At 41.2% G+C, this 13,465-nt stretch overlaps 1 protein-coding gene across 7 annotated transcripts in view; it reads left to right on the plus strand.

Annotated features, from left to right (window-relative positions):
- The window catches only part of LOC139765063 (uncharacterized), a 197,253-nt gene that overhangs the window by 89,431 nt on the left and 94,357 nt on the right, over positions 1 to 13,465 (plus strand). For 6 of the 7 annotated variants that reach the window (XM_071692163.1, XM_071692164.1, XM_071692167.1 and 3 more), the window contains 2 exons: positions 6,089 to 6,272; positions 12,456 to 12,656. In XM_071692163.1, coding sequence (XP_071548264.1) covers positions 6,089 to 6,272; positions 12,456 to 12,656 — 385 coding nt within the window. The remainder of the gene's footprint in view (positions 1 to 6,088; positions 6,273 to 12,455; positions 12,657 to 13,465) is intronic. The other variant, XM_071692165.1, reaches the window with a different exon arrangement.

Here is a 13,465-nt window from a genome sequence, read left to right on the forward strand (position 1 = left end):
CATTTGCCCTTTTTTTCACCTCGTGCACCTTTCTCTTGACCTCCTGCCTCTTTCTTTTATACATCTCCCACTCAATTGCATTTTTTCCCTGCAAAAATCGTCCAAATGCCTCTCTCTTCTCTTTCACTAGTACTCTTACTTCTTCATCCCACCACTCACTACCCTTTCTAATCAACCCACCTCCCACTCTTCTCATGCCACAAGCATCTTTTGCGCAATCCATCACTGATTCCCTAAATACATCCCATTCCTCCCCCACTCCCCTTACTTCCATTGTTCTCACCTTTTTCCATTCTGTACTCAGTCTCTCCTGGTACTTCCTCACACAGGTCTCCTTCCCAAGCTCACTTACTCTCACCACCCTCTTCACCCCAACATTCACTCTTCTTTTCTGAAAACCCATACAAATCTTCACCTTAGCCTCCACAAGATAATGATCAGACATCCCTCCAGTTGCATCTCTCAGCACATTAACATCCAAAAGTCTCTCTTTCGCACGCCTGTCAATTAACACGTAATCCAATAACGCTCTCTGGCCATCTCTCCTACTTACATAAGTATACTTATGTATATCTCGCTTTTTAAACCAGGTATTCCCAATCATCAGTCCTTTTTCAGCACATAAATCTACAAGCTCTTCACCATTTCCATTTACAACACTGAACACCCCATGTATACCAATTATTCCCTCAACTGCCACATTACTCACCTTTGCATTCAAATCACCCATCACTATAACCCGGTCTCGTGCATCAAAACCACTAACACACTCATTCAGCTGCTCCCAAAACACTTGCCTCTCATGATCTTTCTTCTCATGCCCAGGTGCATATGCACCAATAATCACCCACCTCTCTCCATCAACTTTCAGTTTTACCCATATTAATCGAGAATTTACTTTCTTACACTCTATCACATACTCCCACAACTCCTGTTTCAGGAGTATTGCTACTCCTTCCCTTGCTCTTGTCCTCTCACTAACCCCTGACTTTACTCCCCAGACATTCCCAAACCACTCTTCCCCTTTACCCTTGAGCTTCGTTTCACTCAGAGCCAAAACATCCAGGTTCCTTTCCTCAAACATACTACCTATCTCTCCTTTTTTCACATCTTGGTTACATCCACACACATTTAGGCACCCCACTCTGAGCCTTCGAGGAGGATGAGCACTCCCCGCGTGACTCCTTCTTCTGTTTCCCATTTTAGAAAGTTAATACAAGGAGGGGAGGATTTCTGGCCCCCCGCTCCCGTCCCCTCTAGTCGCTTTCTACGACACGCGAGGTATATGTGGGAAGTATTCTTTCACCCCTATCCCCAGGGATAATATACATATATATATACATATACACATACACACACATACACATACATACACACATATACACACACACACACACACATACATATACATACATATGAAAAATGTAAGAAACAATTTAGAAAACTGAAACTTCTAGCTTGAAATGAACGAAAATCAAATGAATAAATGAAAAACAGGTACTTGTACAATAGTACATTAGTGAAACAAGATTACAGGAATTAATTAAACAAGATTAAACAAAAATTTAAATTCTGTATGGAACTAACTTATCCTGGTCCATTATCATGCTACCTGACAAGTCCACTTCATCACTCTGACACTGTGAAAACTATTCCATCATCACTCAATTGTGCTCACTACTCTTACCATCTTTCATAGTTTTTCTAATCGTCATTTGCTTCTTGGAATTGCTGTCTGCATAGAATTTCAGTATTTTCTCCTTTAGCTTCTTTATATAATAAACAGCTGGTGAACCAGTACTGTAGGTGTCACACAGTTTATGCACCAAAACACCACAGTCCATTTTTTCAACAGTTCTACTTTATCTTGGATCAGTATGGACTGGCATTTACATCTGCCACCATGACTGACAATCTCATATGTCTTAGAAGCCATAGCTAGGGTTAGATTTAAGCAAAATAAGCTAAGAATCTCACAGAATTGTGGTATCACCATCAACAAGTGCAGTGTAAAGAATGTAAATAAGCACCTGCTACACACAATGCCATTTTGTGGCCGCCAAGTTTACTAGTCTGGTGGCCACCATAATTTCAAGTTCCTCACGTAATTTTGTCCAGACTAAAGGAGGTACTGGAAATTCAGTGGTGTACCTGTGACTTAGAAAAAGAGGTTATGGAATACTGAAATTTGTTTATGTGGTAAATGAGGAATTTAAAGAGCAGAGGTGGCATTGGCAGAGATACAGGCAACACTCCAGCTAGCCAGCTTATGCAAGGTATAAGGGAGCAAGAAATAAGAATAGCGGGATGAGAAAGATGGAACAGAGAAATTTTTTAAAAGAATATTATAGACAAAACAGATGAAATCCAAAACTTTCCCATGAATTTGTTTTAGGTAGATCGTCAATTAAAGAACTGCTTATGTTTTGATAAAGAGTTCAGAGAGGAAGATAGTCAAGGTTGCTGTATGGATATGTGAGGAACTGAATAAGTTCAAAAGTATTTTTATAGTGGAAGACACCATAACCCCATAGCTAGTGAGAGAATAGGGAAGAAGCTTAAGGAACTTTGGGATACCTAGAAAAGACATAAACAGAACACTAAAAGGTCTTGACCCATACAAAGCTTATGGTCCTGATAAGCTTTAGAACAGCTGAGATGAGACAAGACTTGAAGATATAAAGTGGAAACCGTACAGAACTTGAAAATTTTTCTTGCAGCTTGGATTAGGTTATAGATTCCAATAACCATGAACCACAGTATTCTGGTGAAAGGTTTGTGGAATTTACAGTGGAGAAGGAACATGTCTACCTTTAGCCCCAAAAACAGAGGGAAGAATGGTTCAGTCAGAGATACCAGAAAGCAAGAGAACTTCGAGATGTGCATTGGCAGAGATATAGGCGACACTCCAGCCAGTCAGCTTATGCAAGGTATAAAAGAGCATGAAACTAGTATAGCATGAAAAAAAAAGGGGAACAGAGGAATTTTTTTGAAAAGAATATTGTGGAAGCAAATGCAGAACTTTTTCATAAATTCATCAGAAGTGCATTGTTAGTTTAGAGTATTTAATCAGATTAAGGGATTCAGGGGTAAAAGTAGTTGAGGATGAGGAAAGATATGAGGAACTTGATAGATTTAGAAGTATTTTCACTGTGGAAGACAATATAGATCCATCACTCATGAGACTAGGTAGGGAAGAGGCTTAAGAAAGCATTAGGATATTTAGAAAAGACATTAACAGAATAATAAAAGGTCTTGACTCATGGAATGCTCATGGTCAGGGCCCATGAGAGGAATTTTGTCAGGGAGTACAAAGTTTCTTTCAGGTCCCCTTCCCTCCCCCATTAGTCTTCCTGTTTTTATCTACTATAGTTTTATGCCAAGAGCCATAAAGCTAGATAGGGCATGGGAGATGAGAGAAAGGTGCAATGGAGCACTCTGTTGATTTTCCCAAGCTCCCTTTTGGACTCCTGGGCCTTGATATAATGTAACACCCCACCCTCTCAGAGGCCCTGCTCATGTTCCTGATGAAATTTCACCACGTGACAAAGATGTTCACAGACATGCTAGACAGACCTCGTGAAATACTGTTCAAGATGCTGCTGGAGAATGCCAAAGTGCCAAGGGAGAGGGGAAAGGGCAGGCATACCTTATATCTATCTATCCTTATTTCTTTGATGCCTGTTCCTTCCTGGAAATCCCTCAAGGGGTCTCCAGTGCAGCAGTCTCCTTAACTAGTGAACTTCAGTGCCATTTCTTAATATTTAGTGCCTCACCCTTAACAGACATCTGGCAGAGGGCAACTGTGGCGTGGTGTTTGCAGAGGCTTCTACCTAATGTCCCTACTGACTACATCTACCTAATCTTCCTACCTACTTCTTCTGTCTAATGCTCCAGCCTAAGTTTTCCTACCTACTACTTCTGTCTACTGCGTCTACCATTTTGCCAAAAGGCAGGTCTAGCACATAGCAGTTACTGCAGGAAAGTGTATACTCATGAAGAATGAGTTTTGTGTGTTAAGTATTTTCATGTCTTATTTATGGCAAGGAGAGATTGTATGTTTGTGGACAGAATGCAAGGAGTCCATGTGTGGGTGAGGTAGAAATAAAAGACAGCCACCTGAATCAGAGGAGTTTCACTTTGTAGCAGCTGAAGTGCTGGCTCATTACACAGCCGTCACTTACCCTCCCAATGCCCAGTGTGTCATTGCTCGACACACTTGAATATAAACAACATAAATTCTTTCATAGAATGTAGTTTGAGGGAAGCATCATACCTATCTATGAGAAAGTTGACTGGAAAGAGGCACTGAGCTACAGCTGTAACCAGTCTCCTTGATTAGCATGGTCTGCCAAGTGCTGAAAAAGTTTCAGAGAGCATTGGATGACTTTCTACTGCGGAGAAATTCCATGAGTGAGAGGCAACACAGTTTTAGGGAAAGATGATATGCAGTGAACTGCTAAGAATTCTATGAGAGAATGTCTGTATTATACAAAAGAATAAGGCTGGGTAGACTATTTGTATCTTGACTGTCAGAAAGCATTTGACACTGAACTGTAGGGAAGGCTAATTAAGAAGCTAGAATGCCAGGCAGGAATAAAGGGAAGACTCAAATGATACATAAAAGATTATTGGAAGGGAACAAAGGACGCATGTCAGAGGAGCCTTTTCCAGATGGATGAAGTATACCAGTGGAGTGCAATAAGGTTTTGTTTTGGAACTGTTTCTCTTCTTGATGTGTGAATGACTTGCCTGAATGTTTGGTTTCCTACCTTAATATGTTTGCAAATGATGCAATGGTCATGAGGGACATGAAAATTAAGCAGGATTGCATGTACTTATATGGGGATGTAGACAGACTCTAAAGTTGGCCTGATACTTTATTCACAAAGTTCAGCCTGAGCACATGTAAAGAGGCCTCAAGTATGATTATTATCTAGTAGGAAGTAAGCTTCAGGATTCTGTGTGTGAGTGGGATTTGGAAGTTAACATCATCCCTAATCTGTCACCAGAATCTCACTTTAGGAGAACAGTAAAGGGGACAAACTGTCATCTGACTGATATGATAATAGGTTTTAAGTATATGTATAAGGATATATTTAGTAAGCTGTTCTTATCCTTATTAGGCCAAAACTAAAATATGCTTAAGTTTGGTCAACATGCCTAAAAAAAGCACTAAGAGCTGATGGAGATGGTCCAGATGAGGACAATGGAAATGGCACCAGAATTAAGGGAGTTAAGTTACAATAAAAAGCTAAAGGCTTTATATTTGCTCACCTTGGGAGAGAGAAGAGTGCATGGTAACTTTAACTCAACCGGTCAGTTTTAAGAATGGATTGATTACCTCCTGTGAACAAGTCTTTGGGAAGTGTAGGGATAAAGGGAACCAAAGGACAATTCATGAAATTTTGTAAGAAACTTGTTTTAAAGGATTTAAAGAAGTACTTTTATAGTGTAAGAGTGATGGATGGATGGAATAGAATGACTGACATGTTTATAGTAGACATCATGCATAGATTAAAGTATTTGAATGACAAAATGTGTAAGAGATGGGTCCCTTTGTGTAAATCTCCCTCCCAGTACAATACAAATTGGTAATTACATATTGTTTAGAAAATACATTTCATTTGACTTTGGGGGAACCAATGTGAAACTTAATTATGCAGCAAAAGGTTTAAAAATTATTGATAACAGAAATGTTCCCAGTTTTGCTGTACAGTATGTTCATTTTACACATGACCTTTTGCATCAGTTTTGTAAAGGAAAAAGTTTCACCCATAAACTGTATATGGTTTTTCAGTGAGATGCATGTCACTCACTATTTTGTGAAAACTTCCAATTTTTGCATTAAATCACATTTTCTTTATATCTGTAATTTTTCAGTGTTTCCATGTTTAGTGACCTGTGCTGTTTTAAGACGACTCTTGTTTGTCCTTATGTTCAATAGCCTGATATCTTTTTAAGTAGATGATGGCGAGTTAGAGAGCTGGCCCTAATCATCCTTCACTACTGTAATATGTTGTACCCTTTGTTCCCAGACTGAGTTGCATCAATGTTTTAGCAATTAGAATAATGTTTATCCATATAGCAAGGTTGAAACCACTGCCAGAGGGCAACAGGAACCTCAGCAGGAGCAGCAGCACTGATGATGGTGGGGGACAAAGGTGTGACACTCTGACTCTGGTGGCTGCCACCAGCATCACCAACAATGCTGAGCTGCACTATATCCTCACCTCTATATATGACTTACTCCTGATAGAGAGGTGCCTCAGGTGAGACCCAGTTCCTGACCTTCATGCACCATGATACACTCTCATGCGCTGTACATACAGTGGCTTCACATGCCAATCTATACTCTCATACACCACTCCACTATCTCACACATAACATCTTCAAACACCAAGCCAAACCCTCATACATCACACCACTGCTTCACATGAAACATCCTCAAACACCATACCATCCTTACCCACACTACTCCACACATCACACCTTCACTCATTTCACCACATCCATGCTCACCATGCTTTCACACACCACATCACAATTTCACACTATGCACATCCTCTCATACCATGCCACACCTTCAGACATTGTAATCTTACACACCAAATCACAACATGCCACACCCCTAACAAACTACACCTTCCCTTGACACACCATGCTACATGCTCTCACACCACACCACATCATACATTCACACACCACGTCAGACCTTCACACACCACATCACATTCACATAACAGGCCACACCCATATACACTTCATGCCATCACGCCCATACCACACCCTCACACACTATAATACGCCATCACACACCATGTCACACTCTTACAGTAAGTCAAACCCTCATATACCGTGCCTAATCCTCACATACCATGTCACACGCTCCTAACCCTCACCATACCCTTACAGATCATGTTACAACCTCACACTTACATGCCATACAACACCCTCATATTCTGTGCCTTCAACCACTATGCTATGCTTTCCCATGACATGCCCTCACACATTACATCACACACTAGCACACCACTCTTACACTAAGTCACATCCTCACATCACACCACACTCTCACACACCAATCGACACTTTCACACAGCACATACCAAATCGCATCCTCACACACCACACATTTACACACCATGCTCTGCCCTCCCACACTGTGTCATACCCTCAAATACCCTGCCACGCTCTCACACACCAGACCACATATTCACGCACCATACTATTCCCTTACACACATTCCAAACTGTCAAAAACCATGCTACACCTACATACATGCTACACCTACATACATGCTACACCTACACACATGCCACACCCTTACACACCATGCTGTGGGCTCAGACACTATTCCATTACCCACTACACCGTTCCCTTATACACCACACCCTTACACATCATGCCCTCATGCACCACACTACACCACACCACACCACACCACATTCCCACATACCCCCTTAAAACATGCCACACCCTCACATATCATGTCATATCTTTACACACTATACCAGACTCGCACACCATACTACACTCTTACGCACTATGCCTCACTTTCACACATCACCACACGGAGGCACATCATGACACACTTTCACACACCACTACACCCAGACAGTCATGCCGTAACCTTAAATGTGAAATTTAACCTGAGCTAATGTAAAGTTATGAAGATGGGACAGAGTGAAAGAAGGCCTCAATAAGAATATCTTCTAGTAGGAATACATATATGTGTGTATACATACATACATATATATATATACACACACAGACATGTACATATATACAAATGTACATAATTCATACTGTCTGCCCTTATTCATTCCCGTTGCCACCCTGCCACACATGAAATGATAACCCCATCCCCCTGGATGTGCGCGAGGTAGCACTAGGAAGAGACAAGAAAGGCCACATTCATTCACACTCAGTCTCTATCTGTCGTGTAATAATGCACCGAAACCACAGCTCCCTTTCCACATCCAGGCCCCGCAGAACTTTCCATGGTTTACCCCAGGCACTTCACGTGCCCTGGTTCAATCCATTGACAGCACGTCGACCCTGGTATACCACACTGTTCCAATTCACTCTATTCCTTGCACGACTTTCACCCTCCTGCATGTTCAGGCCCCGATCACTCAAAATCTATTTCACTTCATCTTTCCACCTCCAATTTGGTCTCCCACTTCTACTTGTTTCCTCCACCTTTGACACATATATCCTCTTTGTCAATCTTTCCTCACTCATTTTCTCCATGTGACCAAACCATTTCAAAACACCCTCTTCTGCTCTCTCAAACACACTCTTTTTATTACCACACATCTCTCTTACCCTTTCATTACTTACTCAATCAAACCACCTCACACCACATACTGTCCTCAAACATTTCATTTCCAGCACATCCACCCTCCTCCGCACAACTCTTATCTAGAGCCCACACCTCGCAACCATGTAACATCATCAGAACCACTATTCCTTCAAACATATCCGTTTTTGCTTTCCAAGATAACGTTCTCGACTTCCACACATTTTTCAATGCTCCCAGAACTTTTGCACCCTCCCCCACCCTATGAATCACTTCTGCTTCCAAGGTTCCATCTGCTGCCAAATCCACTCCCAGATATCTAAAACGCTTCACTTCCTCCAGTTTTTCTCCATTCAAACTTACCTCCCAATTGACTTGTCCCTCAACCCTACTGTACCTAATAACCTTGCTCTTATTCACATTTACTCTCAGCTTTCTTCTTTCACACACTTTACCAAACTCAGTCACCAGCTTCTGCAGTTTCTCACCCAAATCAGCCACCAGCGCTGTATCATCAGCGAACAACAACTGACTCACTTCCCAAGATCTCTCATCCACAACAGACTGCCTCTCTTTCCAAAACTCTTGCATTCACCTCCCTAACAACCCCATCCATAAACAAATCAAACAACCATGGGGACATCACGCACCCCTGCTGCAAACCAACATTCACTGAGAACAAATCACTTTCCTCTCTTCCTACTCATACACATGCCTAACATCCTCAAAAAACTTAACAACTTGCCTTCCACACCATATATTCTTAATACTTTCCACAGAGCATCCCTATCAACTCTATCATATGCCTTCTCCAGATCCATAAATGCTGCATACAAATCCATTTGCTTTTCTAAGTATTTCTCACATACATTCTTCAAGGCAAACACCTGATCCACACATCCTCTACCACTTCTGAAACCACACTGCTCTTCCCCAATCTAATACTCTGTACATGCCTTCACCCTCTCAATCAATATCCTCCCATATAATTTACCAGGAATACTCAACAAACCTATACCTCTGTAATTTGAGCACTCACTTTTGTCCCCTTTGCCTCTGCACAATGGCACTATGCAAGCATTCCACCAGTCCTCAGGCACCTCACCATGAGTCATACATACATTAAATAACCTTACCAACCACTCAACAATACAGTCACCAACTTTTTTGATAAATTCCACTGCAATTCCATCCAAACCTGCTGCCTTGCCGACTTTCATCTTCCGCAAAGCTTTTACTACCTCTTCTCTGTTTACCAAATCATTCTCCCTAACCCTCTCACTTTGCAAACCACCTCAACCAAAACACCCTATATCTGCCACTCTAACATCAAACACTTTCAACAAACCTTCAAAATACTCACTGCATCTCCTTCTCACATCACCACTACTTGTTATCAACTCCCCATTTGCCCCCTTCTTTGATCTTCCCATTTGTTCCCATGTCTTACGCTTTTTATTTACCTCCCAAAACATCTTTTTATTCTCCCTGAAATTCAATGATACTCTCTCACCCCAACTCTCATTTGCCCTCCTTTTTACCTCTTGCGCCTTTCTCTTGCCCTCATGCCTCTTTCTTTTATACATCTCCCAGTCATTTGCATTATTTCCCTGCAAAAATTGTGCAAATGCCTCTCTCTTCCCTTTCACTAATAATCTTACTCTTTCATCCCACCACTCACTACCCTATCTAATCTGCCCACCTCCCACTCTTCTCATGCCACAAGCATCTTTTGCGCAAGCCATCACTGCTTCCCTAAATACATCCCATTCCTCTCCCACTCCCCTTACATCCTTTGTTCTCACCTTTTTCCATTCTGTACTCAGTCTCTCCTGGTACTTCCTCACACAAGTCTCTTTCCCAAGCTTACTTACTCTCACCACTCTCTTCACCCCAACATTCTCTCTTCTTTTCTGGAAACTTCTACATAACTTCACCTTTGCCTCCGCAAGATAATGATCAGACATCCCTGCAGTTGCTCCTCTCAGCACATTAACATCCAAAAGTCTCTTTTTCACGTGCCTATCAATTAACACATAATCCAGTAATGCTCTCTGGCCATCTCTCCTACTTACATGCATATACGTATGTATATATCTCTCTTTTTAAACCAGGTATTCCCAATCACCAGTCCTTTTTCAGCACATAAATCTACAAGCTCTTCACCATTTCCATTTACAACACTGAACACCTCATGTACACCAATCATTCCTTCAACTGCCACATTACTCACCTTTGCATTCAAATCACCCATCACTATAACCCGGTCTCGAGCATCAGAACTACTAACACACTCACTCAGCTGCTCCCAAAACACTTGCCTCTCATGATCTCTCTCCTCATGCCCAGGTGCATATGCACCAATAATCACCCATCTCTCTCCATCAACTTTCAGTTTTACCCATATCACTCGAGTTTACTTTCTTACATTCTATCACATACTCCCACCACTCCTGTTTCAGGAGTAGTGCCACTGATTCCCTTGCTCTTGCCCTCTCACTAACCCCTGACTTTATTCCCAAGACATTCCCAAACCACTCTTCCCCTTTACCCTTGAGCTTCTTTTCACTCAGAGCCAAAACATCGAAGTTCCTTTCCTCAAACATACTACCCATCTCTCCTTTTTCCTCATCTTGGTTACATCCACACACATTTAGACACCCCAATCTGAGCCTTCAAGGAGGATGAACACTCCCTGCATGATTCCTTCTTCTGTTTCCCCTTTTAGAAAGTTAAAATACAAGGAGGGGAGTGTTTCTAGCCCCCCCGCTCCCGTCCTCTTTAGTTGCCTTCTACGACACGTGAGGAATGCATGGGAAGTATTCTTTCTCCCCTATCCCCAGGGATATGTATATACATGTGTATGTGGGTGGGTTGAGCCAATCTTTCGTTTGTTTCCTTGCGCTACCTAGCTAACGCGGGAGACAGCGACAAAGTATAATAAATAAATGAATAATAAATGGGAATTTTGCTTCAGGATTCTGTGTGCAAGAAAGATTTGGGAGTTAACATTGTTTTTAACCTTTCACTTTAGAAGACTAGTAAAAATCTCTCACTTTAGAAGACCAGTTATGGAGACAAACTGTCTGCTGGAAATATCAGCATAACCTTCAAGTACTGTATAAGATAAAGAAATTTTTAGCAAGCTGTTCATATCCTACTTAGAATGTGGCTGTCAAGCTTGGTTGCAACACCTAAAGATGCACAAAGAGCTAAGAGAGAAAGTTCAGAAGAGGGCAACAGAGATGGTACTGTACCAGGGACTTTGCCTACATATCTATCTTTCTATATCTCTAATGTCCTTTCCCTTTTGGAACTCCCTCAAGGGGATGGCCAAAGTAAGTCTCTGTAATTAGTAAACTTTAGTGTCTGACCTAGAAGAGGAAGGAGTAAGGAGTGACCTGATCAAAATCTTTAAAGTTTTAAAACAAATCCATAACACAGACAGAGTACAGTTCTGCAAGAGATGTAGGGATAGAGCAGCCAGAGGACACAACATGAAACTAAACAAGAAATGTAAAATAAAAGATTAAGAAAGTACTTTTATAGTATAACCTACTTACATACGAATACCTTCTTTCTTTCTTTCTTTCTTTCTTGAAAGGGTCTTGATGTTACTCAAAGACCTCTTTTCCAGACACTTTAAAAGCTCCAAAGCTGTGCTGCTTCCTTTCGGGAGGAAGCAATGGCTCCTTTGGGGTGAGAAGTTCTTCAGTATGATTGTACTCTGTTGTCAACATGTGTAACCACAGGCAGGTGAAGTCTGACACTACTAGTACTGTAGTCCTCTGTGTGATACTATCATTAACCTTAAAGCTTGTGTTCAAGGTTACTAACTTTCAGTCTAGTTTTTCTTTCTTTCATATGTGTCAGAGTATGTCCTGTGTAAACAAGGTAGCATCAGGAACAGATGAATGACCCTTAGAGGAAAGTATGTCCTGTGTAAACAAGGTAGCATCTGGAATAGATGAATGACCCTTAGAGGAAAAGTATCCTCGCTTGGCTCTTTCCTCTGTTTCTTCTTTTAGAAAGTAATTTAGGAGGGGAGGATCTTCAACCCTCATTTCCACCCCTCTTAGTCACCATTTGCAACATGCAAGAGATTTTTGGGCAGTATTTTTAATATGATTCCATCCAAATATTAATACAGGGATGTGGAGGCAGGCGAGGGCAGTGAGCATGGATGGGCAGACATGCTCTTGGATGAGCGGACTTGTATTATCTTGCAGCCACTGGTCGACTTGCGCAGTGACACTAACTTGAACCAGCTCACATGCCAACTGGTCCTCCTTTCCCTCCAATGTACCACCTGCTACATCATCCTCTTTTCACAATCACCAGTTAATTCTGGGTGAGTGTTTTAGTGGAATCCAGTATCATATTGTCTTGAGAAGTATTTAGCATCACTGTAAACTGAGGTATCTTCTACTATAAGTGTGCTTAGTAAAAGTAAAAATTGGAACTGCATCTGCTTAACCTTTTGGCTGTGTAATGAATTTCTAGCTGCATTCCCAAAAATGGTGATTTGGTCATTTTTTACAGCTTTTTTTATTAAGGCAAAATCTTGAAGATATCACATCTGATACTAATACTTCTTAATAACAACACCTGATAGCTAGGGGGAAAGAAACGAAAATAGAATATTTAAGGGTAATGATTATAGGAAAGCATAAGCTTATTCATATGTAACAGGCTTCTTGCTTCATACATTCTTAATGAACAAATTGTAAATGACACAAAAAATTATATAGTTTGATTTAGGAATGTCATGCAGCACTGTGTTGTGAACACATGAACACTAGCAAGAAAACATCTTATATTACCATTATATTTATTTATTTATTATACTTTGTCACTGTCTCCCTCATTAGCCAGGTAGCGCAAGGAAACAGACGAAAGAATGGCCCAACCCACCCACATACACATGTATATACATACATGTCCACGCACGCACATATACATACCTATACATTTCAACATATGCATATATATACATACCCAGACATATACATATATACACCTGTACATGATTAATTCTTGCTGCCTTTATTCATTCCCATCGCCACCCTGCCACACATGAAATGACAACCCCCTTCCCCCCGCATGCGCGTGATGTAGCACTAGGAAAAGACAAGAAAGGCCACATTTGTTCACACTCAG

The sequence above is a fragment of the Panulirus ornatus genome, chromosome 52 (assembly GCF_036320965.1).
Source record: "Panulirus ornatus isolate Po-2019 chromosome 52, ASM3632096v1, whole genome shotgun sequence".
NCBI lineage: Eukaryota > Metazoa > Arthropoda > Malacostraca > Decapoda > Palinuridae > Panulirus > Panulirus ornatus.